The 24,589-nt window shown below is 40.1% G+C and overlaps 1 protein-coding gene across 2 annotated transcripts in view; it reads left to right on the plus strand.

Moving 5' to 3' along the window:
* The window catches only part of FMN1 (formin 1), a 365,920-nt gene that overhangs the window by 324,084 nt on the left and 17,247 nt on the right, over positions 1 to 24,589 (plus strand). For both annotated transcript variants that reach the window (XM_058541158.1, XM_058541159.1), the window contains 2 exons: positions 2,950 to 3,001; positions 7,911 to 8,060. In XM_058541158.1, the coding sequence (XP_058397141.1) occupies positions 2,950 to 3,001; positions 7,911 to 8,060 (202 nt within the window). The remainder of the gene's footprint in view (positions 1 to 2,949; positions 3,002 to 7,910; positions 8,061 to 24,589) is intronic.

The following is a 24,589-nucleotide window of genomic DNA, read 5'->3' on the forward strand; positions in this document are numbered from 1 at the left end:
TCTTTGTCCTACAGAGCATTTGAAACATCTTTCTTTTAAGTTGAGAACATTCATTTAAAAATCCTAGCTTCTGTCAAAAAAGTGGAAGATCTGGTAACAATGGCAAGTGCCTTCCCTCTCTTAGATAGAGCATGGCCTCTCTATTTCCCTACCACTCCCTGTTGGCTTCCCTACACTGAGACCGTATCAGTTCCAATATTGAGAAGCTGGGGATAGAATGTGAGAATATTAGGATTCTTACACTTGGCCTATAATTACCATATTTGTTGGTGATACTAAAATTTGAGTTTGTGACTCCAATCTTTAAACATTTTTTCTCCAGTGATGTATTTGTGTTTTACTTAGAACATTTTGAAGACTTATAATGTATAATGACATGGTTGGAAATTTCACACATTGTGGTGGGAAAAAAATATTTTAGGCTAGTAGAGCTTCCAGGTCACACTATGGAGGTAGCTGCCTTTTCTATCTGTACATAGGCCCTTTGCTTAGGAAAAACTGAGATCTCTAGATTCTTCTCATTTTCCCAAAGTCTCTCTTCCCCCAAACCCTCAGAGGTTCTGCAGTATGCATTGCCTCTTAATAATATCTCTTTTTACATTCGGACACTATTTTATCCCCAAATAACCATATTCATAGAGCTATTGCAAAATCTTGTCTAGTGCTTAATTCAATCTGGATAGGGTATTTATTGTCGCTATATTTATATGCAATGGCAGCTTGACCACAGTCTACTTAGCACAGTGTGGAAGTAGCCAGTTGGAAACCATCTGGTGACGGAGAACAGCAAAGGTGCTCCAGGAAGACCACTCAGGCTTCAAAGGAATTTTTCCTCCTGTTTGGCCATGCACATAATTAAGAGTCACTGGATGAGAACAAACCACTAGTTTGTTTTACATTTGGGGGAACTTGGTAGCCTGTGAGAGACATACGTCACTTCTCTGTATCTGATTGGCTAAGAACCAGACTGATTCATGGAAATTCCTGCTGGGAGGACGGAAGGAAGTCATACCACAAATGATGGCCATTAACTATGACTTAACTCTACCTAAAATGATGTTGTTATCAAAGCCAAATCATTTTAATATAAAATAAATTCATTTTAGTTGAGATTTACTAGACTTAGAGATAATAGTATACAACTTTAGCCTGATATTCTTCTTTAGCCTATGTTCATACTCTAAATATAAAGTTTCATATTTAGGAAACCTAGCGTCTCTCTTTTTAAGCAACCTTTACCCAATATATGCATTTTTAAGCTAACGTAATTGATTTAATATGTAGACACTCTTCCCGTGTTTAAGGCACAGCAGAAAACAAGCTAGATGAGGTTGCTGCTCTCCTGGAGCTTATGTTCAATTGTTATATAGTAAATGAATAAACGAATAGTCTGTCAGGTAGATAGAGGCTATGGGGAGAAAAGTAATGTAAGGAGGTGGGGGCAGGCGGTATGTGGCAAGGGGTGATCTTTTGTTTAGTGAAGTCAGAGAAGGTGATGTTTGAGCTGAGACCTGAATGGAAGGGAGCTCGTCTTGCAGAGACTGTAGGCAAGGTGTCCCAGGGAGGAAGAATGGCAAGTGCGAAGATCCCCAGTGCCCATGCTTAGCGTGCTCAAGCATCAGCAAGCTGGCCGCTAAAGCTGGAAAGGAATGAGCACAGGAAAGAAGAGGTGATGTTCCAGAGGAGCCAGGGAGCAGACTTGCAAGGCCTTCTGGGACATCGTGAAGACTTTAGAGGTTATGTCAAGGGTGAGGGCAAACGGTTGGAAGGTTTTGAGCAGAGGAGTCACTTGATAAAATGTATGTTTTAAAATCAGTGATGAAGTTGATGATGAGCTACCAACAATACCTGTCATGTCACTTATTGATCGTATATTATGTGCTAAGCACTTTACCTGTATTATCTTATTTAATCCTTATAACAACTGTATGATTGTAGTCACTGTGGCTATTCTCATAGAACAGATAGGATAATAACTATGTGGTTGGTCGTTAAGTAACTCGCCCACAGTCACACAGGTAGTTCATGGCAGAGCTAAGCTTAATAAAATGGTGATATTTTAAAATCCTTTAATACCTTCCATGGTGTATCACAACGTAGGCCCTAAATAGGATTAATTTTTTTCCATTCATTGTTTTCCATCATTGTAGCCTTAAATGAAAGGAGTCTTAAGGCTCCTATAGATTGTTATGACTTGCCTACTTTTCTAGACATTTTTAAAGCATTAGAGTAGTATTATCATACATAACGTATCTTCTAATTAGAAGAGTATGTAAAAGAGCCACCCCCAAATGAAACCTCCTAATAAAATAGTCCTCACAGGGCTGAGTTCTTAATCTGTAGATTCAGAATTGTTTCTCAGTATCATTGATGTCCGTAGTAATCTTAGGTATTTTTTCAATGCGTTTAAAAATATTATTCTGAGAAAGGAGACTATAGGTTCTCCAGACTGCCAAAGAGGCAGGTGGGTGTGGAGACAGTGTGTGCAGGGATTCCCATGAATTCGTTTGGATCTGAGTGGAACTGCTACAAGTTGTACTGGGTCTGTTATGTTTTGGGGGCAGGGGGAAAGTGCTCAGCACGTGCCAAGGCCTACATAGAGGCCAGCTATAGCCGAGGTGACCACATGTACCCATCTGGCCAGGACTGTTCCAGTTTATGCCTTTGTCCAGGTGAAATTATTAATATCACTTCCTTTCGATCTCAAAAGTGTCCCGGTGAGAACAATAAATTATATGGCCACCATGAGCTCTAGCTGTTATCAAGAAAGCAGTGGTGGTAGATGTAGTGAATTGAGTCCTATCTCCAGGACATGTGGTTGTAGGTACTACCAACCCCTGAATTCAGACTTATTTTGATAATGAATGGGTGTAATCAAAGTTAGGAGATTATGCAAAGGATATGATAGAAGAAAATACTGTCTTCATTCTAATTATTTCTCTTTTGCAGCCAAAAAAGAGCATAAAATGGAAGAAAGTCACTTGGAGAATGCACAGAAAAGGTACGCAGCTTTGACTTGGCCCCAATTCTTTTGACTAGCCATTCTTTTTTTATTATTATTAAGTACATTCACATTGCAGTGTGATCATCACCACCATCCATCTCGAGAACTTTTTCATCTTCTCCAAATGAAACTCTGTACCTCTTAAACCACAACTCCTCCATTCACCCTTTCCCCCATCTCCTGGCAACCACCATTCTACTTTCTGTTTCTATGACTGTGACCACTCTAGTTACCTCATGTAAGTGGAATCATACAGTATTTTCCCTTTTATGACTGGCTTATTTCACTTAGCATAATGTCTGACTAGCCATTCTTTTGGCCCTATTTGTTAAGACTATGCATCCATAAGCAATAAGATTCTATGGAGAGCTGGAGTGAAAGCATTGTAACAGGACTCGGGAATATTTTTCCTCAAGAAGCAAAGAATCATCCAGAAGTGACTCAACATGTTTCACACACATCATGACACTATTTTTATCGGTTTGCCTCCCCTCCATTACTCTACTCCTGAACCACTTCATGGAAGTTAGAACAACGTGATCCTTCTTAGTATTACAACTAGATTAAACCAATTATTACAAACAGCTCAGAGACTTATTATGTCTTTCCTCAGATCCTAGGGGATATTGTAAACAAGGGACAATTGAGGAGAAGGGACTGACCTCTATATATGGAAAATTCCCCCAGAAGTTGGAAGAGACCTCAGAGGTCTTCTAATCAACCTCTCACGCACATTAGGCCTCTTCTTTGTTCTTCTGTCTCTTAATAGAGACCAGAATGAAACCAACCATCTCACCTGATAGAGCCCAATAATCATTTGCTGTGATCCCTTATAGGGGTTTTTCTTTTGTCAGTTGACCAGATTCATCAACTTGGCTGTCCCTCCCTCTTGGAAGGGTGAGTGGGAATATACTGAGGCATTCTCATATTCAGGGCAGAGAATTGAGATAAATTTGCTGGTACCAATTCTAAAAGTATTAGAAAATTAAATAAGAGATGAGGGCAGGAAACAGCATATAAGGGAAAATGAGCTTTACAAATGTGTAAAGAGAGGAGTTTATTAAATGCAAATGAGCAAACTCTAGAAATGAACCATTTTCCTCCCATCTGGCCACAATTTCCGAGAGTTCTGCAAGCCTGTAGACAGTACTATCTTGCCCTGCTTCCCATTGTAATTGCCAATAAAGTTAAAATGCAGATGAAAGCAAGGTTAAGGCAAATCTTGCGTTTTTCTAAGTGCAGACATGTTCTTAAATCATGATTATCATCCTAGCAGGATCATCTTTGAAACCAAGACAATCAATTGGTTATGTTCTTAGATTTTTGTGCCTGTTTATAGGCCTTATCCCTATATTAACCTTCCCTTCCTCAGGGTGTAAAATGGGTATGTCTGTGTTATAGAAATATCCAGGACGTTCAGAAGAGACCATCAACAAGGACGCATTGGTATCAGCCCAAACAGAAATTTGGTTTCTGGGGTCGACGTCAAATTTCTAATACTTCTTCAAGATTCTGGCTTAAGGAAAAGGAGGCCCACCTCAGAGGGGCCGAAGCTGCTGCTGTGCATTAGCTATGCTGAAGGGGGTCATAAATTTTGGTTGTCAGCATTTTCCGTGACTTTGTGGTGAAGGTAGTCTAGCTTTCATGTCATACATGAAATATGTTAGATCCCATCTTTAATGCAGAAACCACAGTTGTTTGGTTACACTCTTTAAGGAGGTTGGTGGTCAGTGTTGCAATATTCGTGTGAGATTTAGTCAATTCTTATGTTTTATTCTCAAGAAAAACAATTTACTCTGAGGCTAAGGAATATTTGCTTTTCCTAAGCAGTTTCTGAAGGCATGCATGTAAAATAATAAGTGAATGTGTTCTGCTTGGCTATCTCAACACTGTAAAAGTAAAACAGTTCATTTTGCTATGGGCTCTTTGATATAATCATTGTCTGCGCTTTAAAAATGTTTAGCTGAATTAAAAAGATACAAATCAAACAAGGAATTATGGAGTCAGGGAATAGCTTAGAGTGAAGTAAAAAAGTTTTATGAAACATAACATATGATTAGAAATCAATCTTTTAAAACTTGAAAGGTATTTTAGAGTTATCTGCTGACAAATAGAAGTTTCCATAAGCATGATTGCCCTTTTGTCTATTGGAGTAAATTCTCCTGGTCATTAAATATCAGCAATCTTCATGCCCAGATTTCAGAAGGTTTTCAATAATCAGTCTTCAATCAAAATTGAATTTGAAAAGAAGAGAGTTTTGTTTGGGGAGGACAATAGTCTAGACCTTATCAGATAGTTGTAGGTTCATATTGCAGCTTTTAACTTTTCCTTGAACAAAGGGATAATAGCAAAATCAAATAAGGCACATCCTCAGAGCAACTTCATCTTTGACAAAGTTGCAGAGTGGCAAAGCCAGGCCATCCTCAGGGACTCTGTTGGCTTTGGTTCTTCTGAAGAGGCTTGCTTTCTTTCTTAGTTTCTAAAACACACAGGGAGAAAAATGCTGAAGTTCGGCATTTCGTTTAGTTTTCATCCCTTTGAGGGTTAGCAAGCAGGGCCTCACAAATCCCCAGAGGGAGAGGTGGTAAGGGTACATGGTTAGCTTCAATTTAGACTTGGGTAAAGTGAGGGCCCCGGGATGATGACATGCTTTTCTCAAGCTCTGTGATAACCCACAAACAATGCTGTCATTCTCTAAAACTGCAGAAGTATTTGCAATATCTTGGTCTTACAATCCAGGCTCCAAATAACACCAGAGGTGCTGGGGTGATCTATGAGGCACAGTGACTGGAGTTTCTGTGCTCTTCACTATATCCTGCTGGAAAATCGGGAAGATAATTTGTTTCTCTGAATGTTAAAAGTGAAAGGCTTTCTCTTCTCTATTAATGCACAAATAAGTATGTCTCTGTATAGAAGGTGAGCATAAGCAAGAGAAAAAAATAATGTGCTCTGCTGGGGGTAATGCACATTATGTATAATATAGGGGATAACTGTGTCTAAAGTGGAGACAGAAAAAAATGACTGTTTTCTTAAATGCCTGTGTCAGCGAGCATCAGCCACAGAAAGGTAGAATGGAAAAAGCATTTCACTGAGAATCAGGGGACCCAAGTTGTAGGCCCAGCTCTGCCAACAAATAAAGACATTCAGTCTTTCCAGGTCTCTGTTTTCTCATCTGTAAAATGAGAACATTGGATGAGTGGCCCTGTAAGTCTCTTCCAATTCTAAAGCCCATGACTCTATAAGAAATTCATGGCCTGTTCTTATAGGTTAGATAACTCTTGACTTAGGTATTTCCATGCTACGATCAATATACTTTTCATTTTCAATGAAATAAAAGTATATGCCATAGAGTGTACATTTGGTTTTATCAGTGTTTTGATGGCCACAGAATTAGGAGTTGTGTCTGGGGTAAAAGTGGACATTGCTCCATTCTTGTGTTACTGGCTTTGCTCCAAAATATGTATGTTTGGAATTATGAGAGAGTCCCTTAAGAAATTACTGCAGTTATTGCCTTTCTCCACTTATGCACTTCCAGTCTTTTAATAACTGGGAGCCAAAATTCCCTGACCAGTAGTTTTAATTTGTGTTAAAAACAGATTTATTATTTACAGAAGCACAAAGAATTTATGGGACTCAAAGCTGCAGCTCCAGCTTGGATCTCGCCTAATCATAGCCATGGAATCAATTAACAGTTCATCTGTGAAATGTGATAAAATCTTATGAGATACATATTGCCCAATAACTGAGAAGGAGATGAAAGTATGCTCCATAATGGTAACGGGGCTTTGGGGTTTTACAATCGCCATTGAATAGAGTTCCATTAGAAATTCAGTATTCAGGATGGCCACAAAAAAACGCTGTGTCTGAACAGATGATAGAGCATTGAGTAATAAACCTGGCCAGCCATTCCTGCTTTGATTAGTTTCCAACACCCTAGAAAAGGGGGCCATTTATTTGTGTTCTTGCTCATGGCAAATGAGTATGTGAGGCTTGGGGGTGGGTAGGGGTGGGTGGAGGGAAAGATTGAGTGCAGAGCTATAAATTGCTGCAAAGCTAGTGCCTCCAAGAAGGGCTGCTTGGGAGGCCAGGGGAGGCTGGTGTGCAGTAAGCCTCCATGGGGTAGGTCAGGAGGTTCTTAGTGATGTCTGGGAACCTACTTTGGAAAACCTGGGTTCTTTTCTGACCAGATTGGAGATCACTATTTAAGACCAGAGATGGTTTTTCATGCAAACCTTGCTATGCCTTCAATTATGTCTCTTTTTGTACATGGGTGGTTTGTATTCTTGTATCATGTCAGGCTTTAAAATGTACTCTTCTTAAAGATCATACAATCTAAGTCTCTTATTTTACCCTTGAGAAAATTGAGTCCAATGCTGAGTGATTGACCCAAGATTACAAAGCTAATGGATGCCGGAATGAGGATAGAACAGTCTCTTGATTTTCCATGAAACACTCAAGAGATTAATTATTCCCCATGGGCTATCTAACTGACTTCTGCTAATGCTACAGAATCAATATGTCATCAGTGTTACATGTAGTCCTTAGACTTAAAATGAAGACCAAGTAAATGACATGGATTGAGATGAAGAACAAACTCAAAAAGTTTTACCTACATATTTCCCTGGGATTATACATTGCTGGTTTTTATACAGATAAGATATGCCCTGGAGTATCCCCAGTGAAGTTGAATTTCTTGGAAAATTGGCTTGAACAAATAGATTTTCTAAGGCTTAGTTATCCTAAGTAACTAACTAAGCCACGGTAACTATTATCCTGGGCTCCTGTGTTGGAGAACGGACACGTGGGAACCACCCCAGCATGCCCTCTCTTCACCCTAATGGGTGTTGTTGGTGTTGACAGTTTCTCACCCTCTCCCTCACTCTGTTTTTTCTCCTACCTGTTGCAGTTTTGAAACAACAGTAGGATATTTTGGGATGAAGCCAAAGTCTGGTGAGAAGGAGATCACACCCAACTACGTGTTTATGGTGTGGTACGAGTTCTGCAGTGACTTCAAGACGATTTGGAAACGGGAGAGTAAAAACATATCTAAAGAGAGGTAAGGTTCTATAGAGTCATTAATACCCCTTCAGGAGTCTAGGAAACTGCCTTCTGAAACCTAACCAAGTGTGCACATTTCACACGTGTCAGTGTTGTCTTTCAGATCAAGTCTACGTGGAGGAAGGATTATGGCCTCAGGGTTCATAGGGAAATTCAGGGGAGGCTTGCTGTCCACACAAGCTGATACTCTCACGTGATCTGATAAGTTACACTTTCTTAACCCCTTCCAATTACTAGCTAGTGAATGAAAGGGGAGCTGTGCTAATTTGCAACAGATTGCTTCTCTGTGTATTTTCACGTTAGCCCATGCTAAATGAGGCAGCCTCGCTGTCGCAGACAGTACAGACAAATAAAAGTGAATGCTTTTCCCATTAATATACTGAACTTGCATCAAAGGGAAATCTCTGCGACTCAGGCCACACTTAACACCGTGTTGAAGCCCCACTCTGGATTTACAGCGCCACTTCTGACTCCCCGTATCCTGCTGAGGACATCAAACTGCGTGCCGCTCAGCCTCATTGCAGCCTCCTGATTTTATTAGTTGGGGGTAGAAGGAAAACCTCAGCTCTGAATATAGGGAGAGAGAGCGTGTGCATGTGTGTGTTCGTTCTCCTTAGAAAGAGACTGAATTTGGCCCTGTTTATCAGAAAAAAGCATTTCTGTTGATCACTGTTTTGATCAGGTTGCCACTGTTCTACAAAGGGTGTCATGGATTTAAACTTCAAACAAGTCTTGCTAGTACTCCTGCAGAACAGATGTCATTCAAAGTGGAGTAGAAGGAGACCCAAAATTCTCCAAATTAAGGGTAACGGTCTATTTGATTATAGCATCTGTATCTCACCAAACATTGAGACCTGAAATTCCACAGTTCAGTATTCTTGTTCTTTGTAGCCAGAAAAAAGGTGTCTACGTAAGATATTTAGACACACATACATACACTATACACTAATATGTTTCACCTTAAATAGCTATTTTTAAAGGGATCAAAATTTAGAGATTTTTGACCCAGTATTACTGAGTCTCTGAATATTTTCTCAGGGAATTTTTTCAGAAGACTTCTTGCTTTCTGAGGAAGTCAAAGAGCTTTAAAAATGTTTATCAGCACATCTCTCCACCATTACTTCTTTGGGAACATGGAATTAAACTGAGTATATCTGTTATGTAGATAAACTGAAGCAGAGAAAAGTTAAGTGACATTGTTAAGAAAATAGATTGTTATTAATAACATGAGAAAAAAGTCCTAAAAATCTTGACACTCCCACTCATTGCTCTTGTCCTGCAATGGCTTATGTAACCCTTTAAGCTAAAATAAGCTTCTGTGGGATAAGTTCTGTGTTCTGTGAGCCTCCTAGGGAAGTGATAGAGCCAAGCGCCCCTCTCTCTAACATAGTGGCAGCTGGCCGATCAGCTCTCCACATCCCACCTGAAGACCAGGAGATCCAGCAATGGGCCCTGAATATACGGCCTTTGCTTAAGATTTTGCAGGTCAGGTTTTGAGCATAGTCCTTAGTGAATTTGTCCTTGTAGTTGGAGCCCTAAAAAATGGTCCAAAAAAAAAACTAACAGAAAGAATAATTCATTGCTTTTCATTTTAATAATCTTCTTTTGAAATACTGAACTGTATTCCAAAATCAGGAGTTTTTCCCTATCACAGAAATTAGACCAAACTAACTGTGTGTCCGCAGTGGTAGTGGTTTCCAACCGCCCTTCAGAATGATATTTTCTCTGATTCCGAGCCATAGGCATTTGCTGCGCTGCTTCCTGGGTGCAGCTGGTGAATTACCCACTTCACACTCTGTAAACCAACACCTTTAAAGGGTCATGACTTCACAGGACCCTTTTCAGTTCTTCTCATTTAGCAATTTCAGGGGTCTCTTATCCCAGCCGTGCTTTGCGAGATGGATCACCAAGGTTCCCAACCTGAAACAACATCTCTGAAAGTTAATGATGGCTCATAAAATATTTTTGGAAGCAGCTTGTTTACAAAAATCTATTTGTTAAGAAATGTTAGCACATTATGTATATTATTGCTCATCCAGTTAAACAAACAGGTTAATATCCACGGTTTTCTTGTGAAATGAGGATTTTTTAAATTGTCCTCTATCTCCTAGGGATTTTAGCTTTTAAACTGTTGGAATCACATGTTCATTGTGGTAAAATGAGCAAATTAACTTGAATTCTTCTATTATAATTAAAAGAGAAAAATATGATTGCTTAATTTTGACACCTATTTAATGAGGTTTGATATTGTCATTTTTTACTATACTGTTCTTGGAAATGCAATAAATCCCATCAACAGTAAATGGCAGGAGGTTACATAACGTAGTACGAAGACATCCTCAAAAATAAAATTCATGGAGCTGGCCTGGTAGTGCAGCGGTTAGGTGCTCGCTCTCCGCTTCGGCTACCTGGGTTCACAGGTTCGGACCCCAGACGCACAGTGACACACCGCTTGTCAGGCCATGCTGTGGCGGCGTCCCATATAAAGTAGAGGAAGATGGGCATGGATGTTAGACCAGGGCCAATCTTCCTCAGCAAAGAGGAAGAGTGGCATCAGATGTTAGCTCAGGGCCGGTCTTCCTCACAAAAATAAATAAATAAATAATAAAATAAAATAAAATTCATAACCAAATGAAAACCTGATAGCTTGTAATTATTAGGAAAAAAAGCCTATAGTTTGGGATCCCATTTTTGAACGCCAACCAAAATGCCAAAACTCATTGGGAAAAAGTAAGGATCAATAATAAGATTTTCAAAGGGACAAATTCACTTCCAAATGAAGTGGAAGTGTTGAAAACTACTTCAGGCCATGTGAGGTCAGTTTTAGGTGGTAGAGAATATTTACTTCTTGTTCCGCTCAGTGTGGTTTCCATGAATACACATTAGCTTGATGCAAACTTGAGGTGACACAGCCCCATAGCTGGGTGACAACTGCCCCTCATGAAACCCAGAACAGTCTCTAAACACACAAATGACTGTATAAAAGCGTCCAATGTTCTTATGCCTTTTGAGTGATCAACAAAGCCTATCATTATCTGCAGATTAACTATATCAGTAGACGAGCAAGCTACTATATGACGGTATATTAATGGCATTCAACTTTCCTGTCATTTAAACCAATATTAGGCAAAATAGCAAACTTCTGTGTCCAGGCACAAATCCAGAATGCCCCACTCCCTAGACCTTTAGTCTGTGACCCACCCAGTCCTTGTGCTGCCCCTAGTCCTGGAAATCATCCTCTAGTGAAATGTGCGAGGCCATTCTCTTACCCCTTCTGAATGCAGGTGATGCTCAGTAGTATAAAAAAGATCCTTAGATAAAGAGTCAAATCCAGGGCTGGCCCCATGGCTTAGCGGTTAAGCGCGCGCGCTTCGCTGCTGGCGGCCCGGGTTCGGATTCCGGGCGCGCACCGACGCACCGCTTCTCTGGCCATGCTGAGGCCGCGTCCCACATACAGCAACTAGAAGGATGTGCAGCTATGACATGCAGCTATCTACTGGGGCCTTGGGGGAAAAAATAAATAAATAAATAAAAGAGTCAAATCCAGCATTTTTATACCATTAATTTTCTATGTGATCTTGGGCCAGTTACTTATTGCCTGGCACATCTTTAAAATGTATATATTGGAGTCAAGCAGGAACTAAGTGTTTACTACGATCTCTTCTAGCTTGAAATCTCTATGAATCTAGAAACGACTTTTCTAATATTCTAAAAAACTGTGTATTTTCTTTCTGAGATAACGTGCCTCACCTTTGCTCTTGAGTTCATTAGGGAGGATATTGGAAGACATTTTAAGACAAGTGGGGGAGAGATTTGGAGACAGGAAGAATTTTCGTTGCCCTCTTAGAATTGGTAAGCATCTACATCTACCTTGCCTCATGCCCCCAGTTCTTCTCCTAAAATACCAATGTTAGTCTTGAAGACCATATTTATTTTTTTTTGAGAGTGTACACATAAAAAATATTTTCCTCTGCTCATCTGTATCCAACACTGCATTTAGTGGTTTATTAAAGCTCATCAAGATTTTTACTCTCAGAGGCAGCTTTGCCTTAATTTTAACTTTTCATGCACTTTTGTATTTGTGCGTCTTGATATGCAAACATTTAATGAATTTTTGTAACACACGTTTTTTCCACCCATTAAATCCACAGATTATCCAAGCATATGCATAATTGCAAAGAGGTAACAATTTTTGCTGCTACCTTTATGAACTGTTCTTTACTCACTTTCTGCTTTTTCTTTTTTTTCTGTTTAATTACTCTGCACTATAGGCCCCTTCCTTATGCAATTTTCCACCATTTAGGATATCTTAAGACTACTCCTCCACGTGTGCCCACACTTTCACACTTAGAGGCCACAAACCACTACCACCCACAAAATGAGCTATGAATTTGCAAAAGGTAAAGAAATCCCAGAGGATCCGTGACTCCAGGAATAAAGTCTTGGCAAATAATTCACCCGGAGCCAAAGCAAACTTTGAAAGTGCCATTTAAAAAACCCATAATGGATAAGTAATGAGTGAATAAGGAGTTAGGTGAATTTTATGTGAAATGCAAATAAGAAATTTCATTTTACACATAACTATAATTTACACCATAGGGGAATGGATGGTTACTTTGGTTTTTTTAGTTCAGCTAAATACCAACAGGATTTTTGTTTTAAGTATGTTACTTGCAGCTGTTATGGTTAATTATGCAACTGACGTACCCTTGTACCCTTGACAGCAGATAGTTCAGAGCTGTTGTGGGGTTATCCCCAAAGCTGTTCTCAGAGTTCATTACTACTCAGGTCACTTTAGGACCAGCGGTTGGGGACTTAGAGAGGCCGTCATTCAACCACAAAGGAGCCATTGATTGCAGTGTAGACATTGCAGAAATTCCTCTCTTTATATAATAAACTTATTCCTGGAAAAAGTTCCATAAACTAAAATTTTTATTTACTGACTTCTGCTTTCTTACTGACATACATACATGGTCATTACAGTAACGTCTAACAAGTTAACTTTCTTTTCCCTAGCCTTCTGTTATGTGATTAAATGATTTGTATACACTTAACTGTTAAGAAGCTTCATATTTTGAAGGACCCCTTTAATAAAACAAATAATCACCCTCTAGTTAATTGGCAAAACTTTGAATTTTCCTAAGTCACATTTGAAGCAGCTCTGTACAAATATGCGAATGGTAAATGTCTCAAAAAGCTAACTTAAAAATAGAATTATCATAATCACGAAGAATAAAACCTGCTTATTTCCCAACCACTAAATTTAAAACTACTTCTGCAAAATTGAAAATATGCCATGAATAAGGAGAGACAATAGTAGACTTTAAAATGTTAAGAATTATAGGATCATTGATTTTAAAAAACTAAGACACCTCTTTTGACCCTCTTTCCTCTGGAAACTGTCATTCTGTCTCTCTCCTTTCCCTTCTAGTTTCTTAAAAGAAGAGTTTATATTCATTTCCTTACTTCTTTTTCCTTAGCACACATTCACTCCGTCCTGTGTCATTAAGGATAAAGCCTCAGCTGCCATAACAAAGACCAAAATAACTGTTGTTTAAGCAAGAAAAATGTATTTTACTTTTGCATAACAATCTGAGTGCAAGCTGTTTAGATGTCAGGGACCCATGTTCCTTCTCTTTTGTGGTGGCCATCGTTAAGGGGTGGTTCTTATTCGCAAGGTTGAAGATGGCTCACGTCATGTCCATCAGCACCACTACTGCTGAGTTCCTGCCAGTAGGAAAGGGAGGGCTCACCCTTTCCTTTTAAGGGCATGGCCTGGAAGGCATACACATTTCATTGGGCAAAACTTAGCCTTATGGCTATACACAAGGGAGACCAGGAAACATAGGCTTATCTGAGAGCCATGTGCCCAGCTAAAGACTCATAGTTTCCATTACTAAAGGGAACAGGAGAAGTGGACATTGAGACTATTAGCAGACTTTGCCACCTTTCCTAATTGTGAGCTCAAATGGCTCTTTTTAACTCCTTGCCACTACTAGCTTTTGACGCTGATGGTGGTTTCTTCCATCTTGAAATGCCTCGTTGCTCTAAGAGTATTCTGGGTCTCTTTCTGTGAAGGTGACCACTCCTCCTTCATCTCTTTTCTTAGCTCCTCTTTTTCTTCTGTTCCTTAAGTGTGGACCTTCCTCAAGGTTCAGATATCAGTGTTCCTCTTTTCTACTCAATACAATCTCCCTTGCTAGTCCCAACTATTTTCACAGCTTCACCTAGCGCCTCTTTGCCAAGGCCTCCCAAGTCTTCTACCCAGAACCACTTCTTAGTTCTAAGTCTTAGACTCAAATCTCCTACTGCACACTAAATGTTGCCGGAGGATGCCCAGCTGTCATCTGCAATTCAGTGTGTCCCAGGTAGAATATATTCTATCTCAACTGAAGCCCACTCCGCTTAGCTTCCCTAACTTTCAGTTGCACCACTATCCTCCTAGTAGCAAAAGCCAGGCTGGAAACCTGAATTGTCTTTGATGCTACCAGATTCATTTTCCACCTTTTGCTGACTTCTCGGTTTTGTCTCCTTGGTGGTTACTCCTCTTTACCCTGTCTTCGTAATGGCTCTGTTGTAGTTTAGGACCTCATCTCTCACTTGGATTATTGAAACGTCCTTCTAACTGTTCTCTCTGCCTAAAGATTTTATGTTTCCTCTTCAATGTCACTTATCATTGCATCCAATTGTCTTTCTAAAACAGAAGTTAGATCACATCTATTTCTTTAAACATATTCTGTTTTTTTTTTTTTTCCTAGTACTGGTGAAATTAAGGGAAGAGAATTAGCCATGATTGGTACTTATATTCATTAACTTGCTGGGTCATTACAACCACTCTGAAGAGAAGGTGTATTGCTATTTCACAGATAAGCACAGGAGAAAGTAAATGAATTGCCAACATCACAGTTTCACTAGTAAGCAACAGAATGTGTATAAGAACCTAGGTCTTATTTGACACTAAAGCTTGAGCTCTTTCGAGTATTCCATATTCTCTCCCAAATTAGAGCATGAGCCTCCAAAAACTTGCCCTTAACTCACTTTCCAGCCTCATTTCCCATATCCTCATCCTGCATGTACCCACCGTGAGACTCACTATTTCTCACACCTGCACGTTCTTGCCTTGTATTCTCGTTGGGTGATTTCTTTACACTGCATTGTCCCCGGTTATTTCCTGCTTGTCAAAATATAGTCATCCTTTAAGGGTGCAAAACCAGCTTCTCTAGAAATTTTCTGAAACGCCCTGAGGAAGAATAACTACCTCTTCCTCTGGTCTCTGACAGCATGTTTTTCTTAACCATCCTTTAGCACTTAATTCATTCCAACTTGTTATTTTAACAGTTTGCATGTCTTTTTCCACCTCTAGGATATAAACCTGTTCCTTGTTGCATCTTCTATGGTGCATCCTCCAGCACAGAGCCTAACAATTGTTTATTGACATCCAAAGGACTTCACAACATAGTACAACATATTAAGTGAGCATTGACGATCCTGGGTGGTGTAGGAGTTTGGAGAAGGAAATGATCCCAAAGAAATATGGAGGCTAGGGAGGGTTTGGGGAAGATGTTTAGCCATCAACAGAACCACCCTGGGCAGAAAGTTTGAGAAGGGATTCAAAAGCCAGCGGCGCATGTTGACAATCAGCTGCTCCCAAATCTGGCAGGTCTTCCAAATCACCTGGAGAGCCTTGTAAAAAAATAAACAGAGCTACAGAAGCAGAATCCCAAGGGATGGAGCCTAGGGGTCTGCAGTTTTAGAAAGCTCCCTGCAGCAATGGCAGAGCAAGACTTCATTTTGTGTTTGGTTGCCTCAATAAATGCCTTGGCTTCACCCATGCCTTGCTTAACATATCAGGTAAGCTTTGGAGGTGGGAGGGAGAAGGACACGTCCCCAGTGATTGTTACTACATTCAGCCAAGTTTAGGAACTGCTAGACATAGGTGAACTTGAAGGTCTTTTTCCAGCCCTGATTTCCTGTGATTTTAGGTAGGAAATGAGCTGGGTGTTGACAGAGCAGATGAATTCAGCTACTTAGGGTAAGGACATCTTGGAGATCACATGGGAAAGGCCTGGACTTGGGAGACTCAACACACATTTTGGAAGAATCACATGGCGTGATTTCTGGGGCCAGCCTAACTGCCATCTTTTCTGTGCATCCTTCTCTGAGCGCTCGGTCTAGGTCATGTCTCATGTATTTGCATTTTGCATTCCCATAATATAAATTTGCAGCAATTAATCAGTTTGATTTAAACACATTCTTTTAAAATATCTATTATGTCTTAAGTGCTGTACAAGCTTTGAGGCCCTATTCTGGAAAAATTTAATCTAGTGATCACATAGTGCCTCCTTCACAAAGCTTTCCCCAATCTCTGTGCGCTCTCTTTCCTCCAAAATTCTTAGGGGTTACTGACTCTTCAATTTTGGCATTAGTGATTTCTTTTTCATTTATTTAGTTATAAACATTTTCTCCCTTAAATAAATCGTAAGCCCTAGAAAACCAGGGCCATGTCTTGTACTTCTTTATTTCTCTCTAGCACCTTGTAGTTCCTGATACGTAGTAGATATTTAATTAATATTTGTTGGACAAATAAGCAATCACTGTGTTTTCTTTGGCACATTGAAATTGATTACAGAAGTACAGATTACAGAATTGATTACATAGTTTGCTGTCTGCTGCTGATGGATGAGCCATCTTATTTATTTGGATTTTGGTGGTAGAATTCTCCAAATATATCTCATATGGGTTGCTTTTGCCCAAGCATCTAAAATCTTAATAGCTTTGTTAAAAAGAAGAGACATATTCGGAACAAGAAAGATTAGTTAATGGGGTAAAACAATTACCTTCTCCGTTCTTGACTGTATTACTTTCAATTTATCTTAAAAAAAAAAAAAGAAAAGAAAACCAAGGAAGTGAAGATTCTTGGGATTCATGGCTGTGCCAAGCCTTAAACCTCTTTGGAGCTCAAATAAGAACCTTAAAGAGCATCTGTCCACACTCTGTTTCCCTAGCTTGGCAGACAGCAATGAAAACCCCAAGTAGGTCTCCTTCATTTTGTTAGAGTATTTCTAAATTGCTTATCTGTGGGCTTCCTTGACAGCTCCCGCCTTGGACGTATACTAGGTGGAATAGGGGCCTGCCTGGGTAGTACGACTTGGAGGGCGCCAGAAAGGCTGCCTGCTCCACACAATCTCTCCTGTTTCCTCTCCCTTTTTGTTTTAGTCACCGGTGCAAACAGGCTCTGATCAGTTCTAGTTTTTGGTGAGACTCAGTAGGCGGTACAGGTTTCAAAACCAAAAAGGGGGGAGTTGCCATCTACATGTACATGCGTGTCTTCGTTATCAGGATTGGAAAGGTCTTCCAAAGACTAGCCGTGCATTGCAATTAAGTTTGCAGATTTATAACCCAGGGCCAACTTCAGTTTCTAAGCTGTCTCCCAGACACCTCTCCCTGAACAAGGAAATACAATGCTGTTACCTTTCACTCCGCACCTAAACTGCTGGGCGGCTCGGGGTGTTTCGTCTACCGAGTGCAGAGTGATGGGCTTTAACTGATCATGCATTCCAGGGCAAGTCCAGGGACCCCCCCCCCCACTACCACTCCCCTGTGGCCTGCAGGGAAGCTCTGCAAACGGAAGCAGCCTTTGTTCTGCAATTAATCATTTGAAGTCAAAGTGTGTTTGGGTACTACAAGTGATAGCCCGCAAAAACTATGCAGAGGCTGATGGTGTGGCTGGTGAAATTCAGTCTCTAACAGAACTTCCCTCATTGTAAATAGAAAAATGTCTTGGGAATGGGGTAGGGAAAATTGTCAAATTTAGGAAGTAGAAGTGATGGGCTCATTTATCATGGAATAACTTTTAGAGACTAGATTCTGATTTGTGAGGAGCTAAGTCTTTTAAGTCTAAGACCTCTATTACTTTCCTGCTGGCCTGTCTTACTATGGCTGCTAGCATGGCTGACCTGGGGGCCGTGGGGGTGGAGGGGTAGTCAGGGTCAAGGGGCAGACTCTGAAAAGAGACGGAGCACAGAAGAGTAGGCGTCTGTCCAGGTATGTAGTAGCCCTGTTAGTCTGCCTGAGATGAATGATTTGGGGGTTACCCATTATTTCATATTGTCTATGGCTCTGTTCTCTGAGTTTTATTTTCTTACCCTTTGGAAACATTCCACATAGACTAGTCAATGATGTTTTCATCGGCTGCTGCAGTGAGGAAGAAATTTCCCTTTACATTGAGGAGTTGATGAGTTTGGTCTTTGTGGTGTTTGTTTTTTACTGACAGCGAAGAGTGACTTTACTTATTTCATTGACTTTCATAACTCTTATCCATGTGTAATAGTTATATCAAGAATTCAAAAATACCAAGTCAAGGAGTGTTGTCAAGCTGAATAGAAATAAGGGAGGTGCTCTTGGCAGCCCCTGGCAGGTCTCCATGATTGCACTTACTTATTTAGAACCAAAGCTGGCTTTGAGCCCCTGTTTCCCTGGCTATGGAGGAAAAACCTGACTCAGAGAACTGAGGAAAGTACCTTCTGGAGACTTAAGGAGAATCAAAAGACCCGAACAAACTCCACAGAGTACACAGAGAGCCTTACTTCTAACGTCCGGACTACTAAGCAGTGACCGGAGGATAGCCTGACATAGCTAGTCCTTCTAAAAGCACAACATTAAAGACAACTCCTACAATGTTAATGCCATCTCTGCTTCAGGTAATTGTAATGAGGAAAGTATCAAGATGTTGCCATCAACCTTCTCCATCTGAAGTACCATAAATCATGTGGTATTGAGCTTTCTTAAGCAATAAAGCCACTTCCACACCTCCCCAAAGTCTCTTTGTGTAGTGTTCTTTGTTCCTTGGTCTGATGCCCCTTAGTTCAAGGTTGCAAGGAGATCAGGGCAAAGGAGTGAAGAGCCAGTTGATATTTGATCTTTGCAGCTTCTTATACCCATTCTCTGACTTTTTCTCCTAAAAGGAGACCATAAAAGTGTCATCATTTCCTTATAGAAAAAGCTGTCCCTAATAATGATTGGTTAATCCAGCTTCATTGAATAGTCAGTCTGACAAGTTCATTATTTTACAAGTGTGATCTCCAGTAGGTGCCAACTCCTTTTCCATCCCGCAAAAATCTTACCCACCATTCAAAGGGCCCTAGGCCAGAATTTACTGGGCCACTGACAAAGGCATGTTTTTCTCATGTTCCTTTGTGGACCGTGTTCCTCTATATATTTCAGAATCATCAGCAGAATGGAGTTCTTGTACTTGTTAGAGAGATTCTGGTTCATGTCTTTAAATTTTAGGATGTGTCTAGTGGTATAGTGATTTGGAGCTTCAACTTTTATTAACCTGCTTTTCAGGGAACTTGGATATTCCCTGTGGCTTGCTGACTTACAGGTCCATTACTGTACATGTTGGTGCACAGAGCCTGTCTTTTCATTTTTTAGACTATTTTGACCTCCTCTCTTTAGTGATGAGTAATAGTAAGTCTTCTTTAAAGAAATTCACTTTATAGCTGGTCAGATTTCATGCTTTTACCAATGTGCATTTCATGACCTATATTCCCTGCAATGCCTCCCTTTTCCTTATCCACTGATGTTTCCAAAGCCATTGACTTTGAATGTCTTCAGTGAAGATGTGTACATGGTCTGGGTCACGCAATGATTCATGTGTTTAGGTCACACTGTACTGAATGTCTGATAGAACTTCCTCTTTGAAGCTAGTAGCACTATAGGCAAAAATTTTACTTCTGTACTCTTGAAGTCACTTCCTTGGTCCTGTTGTCTACATTGCAGAAGCTAGTGATTTATTAACAAGTATGTATGCCCTGGTAATATTACCAGATTGTATATTTTCCACTTGTTGATATGAATTTGTCATTCTCATTTAAGAGAATTTCTAACAAATATCACCAATAGGTGTTTAAAACAGAATGGTATTTTGTGGGGGCCATTCACTCATTTTTTAAAAAAACTTTATTTTTTTAGAGCAGTTTTAGGTTCACAACAAATTGAGAGGGAGGTACAGAGATTTCCAATATACCCCTTGTTCCCATACATGCGTAGCCTCCCCCGTTATCAATATTACTCATCAGAATGGTACTTTTTTAACCAAGGATGAACCTATGTATTGACACATCATAATCCCCCAGAGCCCATAGTTTACCTTAGCGTTCACTCTTGGTGGTGTACATTCTATGGGTTTGGACAAATGTGCAATGACATATATCCATCATTATAATATCGTACAGAGTATTTTCACTGCCCTAAAAGTCCTCTGTGCTCTGCCTATTCATCTCTCCCCCTTGCCTCACAACCACTGATATTTTTATTGTCACCATAGTATTGCCTTTTCTAGAACATTTACTCATTTTTAAACACTAAAATTAACCCCACTCTTTAGAGTGTAGACTCCCAACCTGAGCCATGATGTAAGATCAGTTCTGTCCAGGCACCAATTAATTACCTATGTGACATTTTTAAAATCAAAAATATAACCTAACCTCATACTTCAGAGTTACTCAAAAGTTAATAGGTTGACAGTCTTGTTAGAATTCAGACAGATATTCAGAATGGGAAAGAAGGGAAAAGGGAAAGAGTAGATGATCCAAAAAAAAATTTAATTGAAATCACAGAATTAAATTGGGAGTAACTTGAGGTGAGATGTGATCAGGATCCATTTCATTATTATTCTAAGGTTATGAAAAGCAAAAGAAGCAAATAGAAATTGGAAAGTAGAACAGGGCCAAAATCAAGAAGATCATGCAAAATTCCAAGCAAGACTGTAAAGAAAATGAATCATAATGAAATTTGGGGTAATTCCTCCTTTATGAGGGGGAGGTAAGTGGGTTCCCCAGTGGGCACTGATGTTTTCACCTTTTGGCTCATCTGGATCTGTCCCCCCCATGCCTGTCTGTCAGTATTTGCCAGAGACTGTTGATCTCACAGTCTTAGAACATACCTGGAAAGTAACAAGCAGAGGATAGTGGTAGAACTGGCCATATTTTGATTTTTAAACATTTGATATTTTATTGGAACCCAAAAGCTGGAATCTGGTGGCTATGGCTGTCAGAAGAATCATCCTTTTGGATGGACTTGTTGTCTTAATTCATTGTCTATCTCCAAGATATCTCTGGATGATTCTTTGGGAAGAAGACTTCTGTTGGCTATCATTCTCCCAGAGAGGAAAGTTGTTTATTTTTTTCTCTTTCCTCCTAGGAGCTTCAATGAGTTCTAGTAATTCCACTCACAGAGGTTTTCCAGCTTTTTTTTTTTTTTAACAAAAAACAGCAGAACTCTTTTTGTCCAAAGGAACACATACGTGAAACCCCAGTACATAAAACAGATAAAATAAAGCTTTTCTGGTTGAAGCAGGGCTTGCAGATGTTGGGGTCTAGAGGGTTCCCTAACTCTTCCTCCTCTCCCTGAGGCATCTTTGCTGAATGTTGAGGCTCTTTGGAAGACAATTCCAAAACACTGCTCTAAAGTATTGGTTTCTTCAATAGTGACAAGTAGCGTAAAACAGCTGAACACTCTATCTACCCCACCTCCTTAACATCTTACATAGCTCTTGATTGGCTGGTGTGCTCAATTCCTATGGTCAAAAATGAAGGCACTTCTGTTGTTATAAACTTCATAATATTCCAGTATATTCTGCCTTGTATACCATGAATCAGTGAAATACTGGATGTCAGAAGAATCAAGACATTGTACCTCTTCAGTCTCGTATGGCTGGGTTCTGAATTGGTTTGGTTAAGCTGTGGGCATATAAATCTGGCCTGTAGAAAGGCCAAAGTGTCCCTAGTGTTAAGTTCTTCTGGAAAATTAGGTTGTAATAGTGGAGAACCTAAGCCTTAGAGGCTTTCCATTTAGAAGTGGAAAGGTGTGTCCCTCTTCAGAATGCTAAGTTCACTTAGCTGCCTTGTGACCCCAGCTCTCTGATGGGTTAAAGAAAAAGTATGATTTTGTACATTACTCAGCTCTTTTTATTGTTAGGATGGGAAAATATTCTCTTGTAGCTTTCTACATTCTAAGCAGAAGCAGAATTCCCACCCCGGGTGGTTCTCATATGAAACCAAGATTGCAAATCACTTCTATAGAGTAAGGACTAAGCAGGAACATCAGAAAACATGTCCCCATCCCATCTCATACTTGTGTCTTTCCTCAGTAGACTTTGGCAGTAACTGAAATTTACTGGGGCCCTCAATAACTCCTTAGGGAGCATATGCATTATAATGAGAAAGAAGAAAAGATAGAGTTTTCAAAAGTCAATTTTACTGAGGCATTTATGAATTGAGAAGAGTTATTTCCTTTCTCTAACTTACGTGTATGTTTTTTTCTCTATATTTCAGAATTTTTTGGAGGGGGTGCCATGTAACCTTTGAAATCAAGTCTAGGTATTTGCCTATGAGTAATCATTAACAATTCTGTGTGATGCTCCTGAGTAAATATTTAGACCAGAAACAAAAATAGAATCAATATCTAGGCTAGAACCAAAAACAAATCCAAAACGATGGAGCCGAGGGGGAGATTGAGCATGTATGTAGCTAGAAATTATCTAACGGGCAAGGTCTCTGGCCTAATGCAGAAAGTTCCTACCTCTTCAGTGAGAGAGGAAATTCCAGACTTGGGGTAAGTTATATATCCTCTCTGAGCCTCAGTTTACTTATGGGCAAAGTAATGTGGGTACTTTTAGGAATCCTGGCATGTATACATAAGTTGACTTGTATAAATATTTAGCATATTTAAGTGGCCTATTTAGGACTCAACCAGCTAATCAATAACTGGAACTAGATTTTTAAATGTTTTTACTTTTTTCCCCCAAGTATAAATGCAAAAGATAATCGTTCTACAACTCTGGGTATTTACTAAACATATATACTTGTTTAAGATAGGGGGAAAGAATCTATCACACATGTCATTCGTTTGTCACTTAGATATTTGTTGACAACTGACTTGTGCATGGCACAGTGCTAGATATAGGCATAAGGAGGAGACCCAGTTATGCATAAGGCATGCTCATTGTCCTCAAGTGGTCCCAGTGGTTTAAGGGAAATAAGACACCTATACAGTCCTAAGATGAAAAGTCCTAAGTGCCTGAAGAGAGGCACAGAGTGCCCTTTCACTTGAGGAAAGAGCAATTACTTCTGGCTAAGAGAGATGAAGGAAGCTTTCATGACTTGGGCACTTAAGCTGGGAGTAGAAGAATGGGAAGAATTTGAACACATGGAAATGAGTAAGGAAGTCATTGAGGGAATGCTAAGAGCAAGATGCAGAGGTGAGAAAAGCCTTGTACAAAGAATGGTGAGTAGTCTGGCTGGGATAGGGAATGAGGTGAAGGAGGAAAGGTCACTCAATAAGTAATCGTATGTAATATATTTTTTTTAATTTTCACAGCAATTGTGTTATTTAGATGTGGTGTCATTCCCACTTTTAATGGATGAGAAAATTGAGGCTTCAGAGGGGTTAAGTAACTTGTCCAAGGACAATATAAAACCAGATGTGGGTCTGAAAAGGTAAGATAGAAAAACTAAGTTTAGAACAGGGGAGCTTTGATTGCTGGGATAAGGAATTTGAATCATACACAGTAGTTCAAAGGTCAGCAAACTACAACCTGTGGGCCAAACCTGGCCCACTACCAGTTTTTGTAAATAAAGTTTTATTAGAACACAGCATTGCATTGCCATTCATTCATGTATTTTTTTATGGCTCCTTTCACACTGCAACAGCAGAATTGAGTAATCACAGAAATCATATGGCCCACAAAGCCTAAAATATTTACTGTCTGGCCCTTTACAGAAAACCTTTGCTAACCCTGGCTGTAGTTGATTGGGAGTCACTGAAAATTTTTGGGAAAGGAAGTGATGTTTTTAGTTATGCATTATTATTATTAGTTTTTTTGTGTGGAAGATAGCCCTGAGCTAACATCCATGCCAATCCTCCTCTTTTTTTTTTTTTTGCTGAGGAAGACTGGCCCTAGGCTAACATCTATGCCCATCTTCCTCCACTTTATATGGGATGCTGCCACAGCATGGCCTGACAAGCGGTGCGTAGTGCGCACCCGGGATCCAAACCCGGGCCGCCAGCAGCGGACCACACGCACTTAACCACTACTCCGTGGGGCCAGCCCCAAGAATTACGCATTATTAATTGAGACCATGGATTGGAGGGAAATAGATAATCTAGAAGACTACTTCAGTCGTCTGGGCTCTCATCCCTGCATTCCTGGACTATCCCAGTAGCCTTCCAGCAAGTTTCCCAGCTGAAACGTCGAAGCTTAGAGAGTCCAGGCAGGCAGCAAAAATGAGTGAAGCGCGCTGGGTATCAGAAAACCAACTGTGCAGACAGCTGACAGATGACACTGCCTGACAGCCTCAGGACGGCGGCTACAATGGGGAGTGACGGGGAGTGCCGCAAACAGATGCTGCTGCACAGAAACACCCCTCGATGTTGCCATACCTTCCAATTATGAGGGGTCAGAGCTTTGAATTCTTATGGGAGGTCGCTGCGTTTACAGATGTTAGCAACTGATTTAAATTTATT

Source organism: Diceros bicornis, chromosome 5 (assembly GCF_020826845.1).
Source record: "Diceros bicornis minor isolate mBicDic1 chromosome 5, mDicBic1.mat.cur, whole genome shotgun sequence".
Lineage (NCBI taxonomy): Eukaryota > Metazoa > Chordata > Mammalia > Perissodactyla > Rhinocerotidae > Diceros > Diceros bicornis.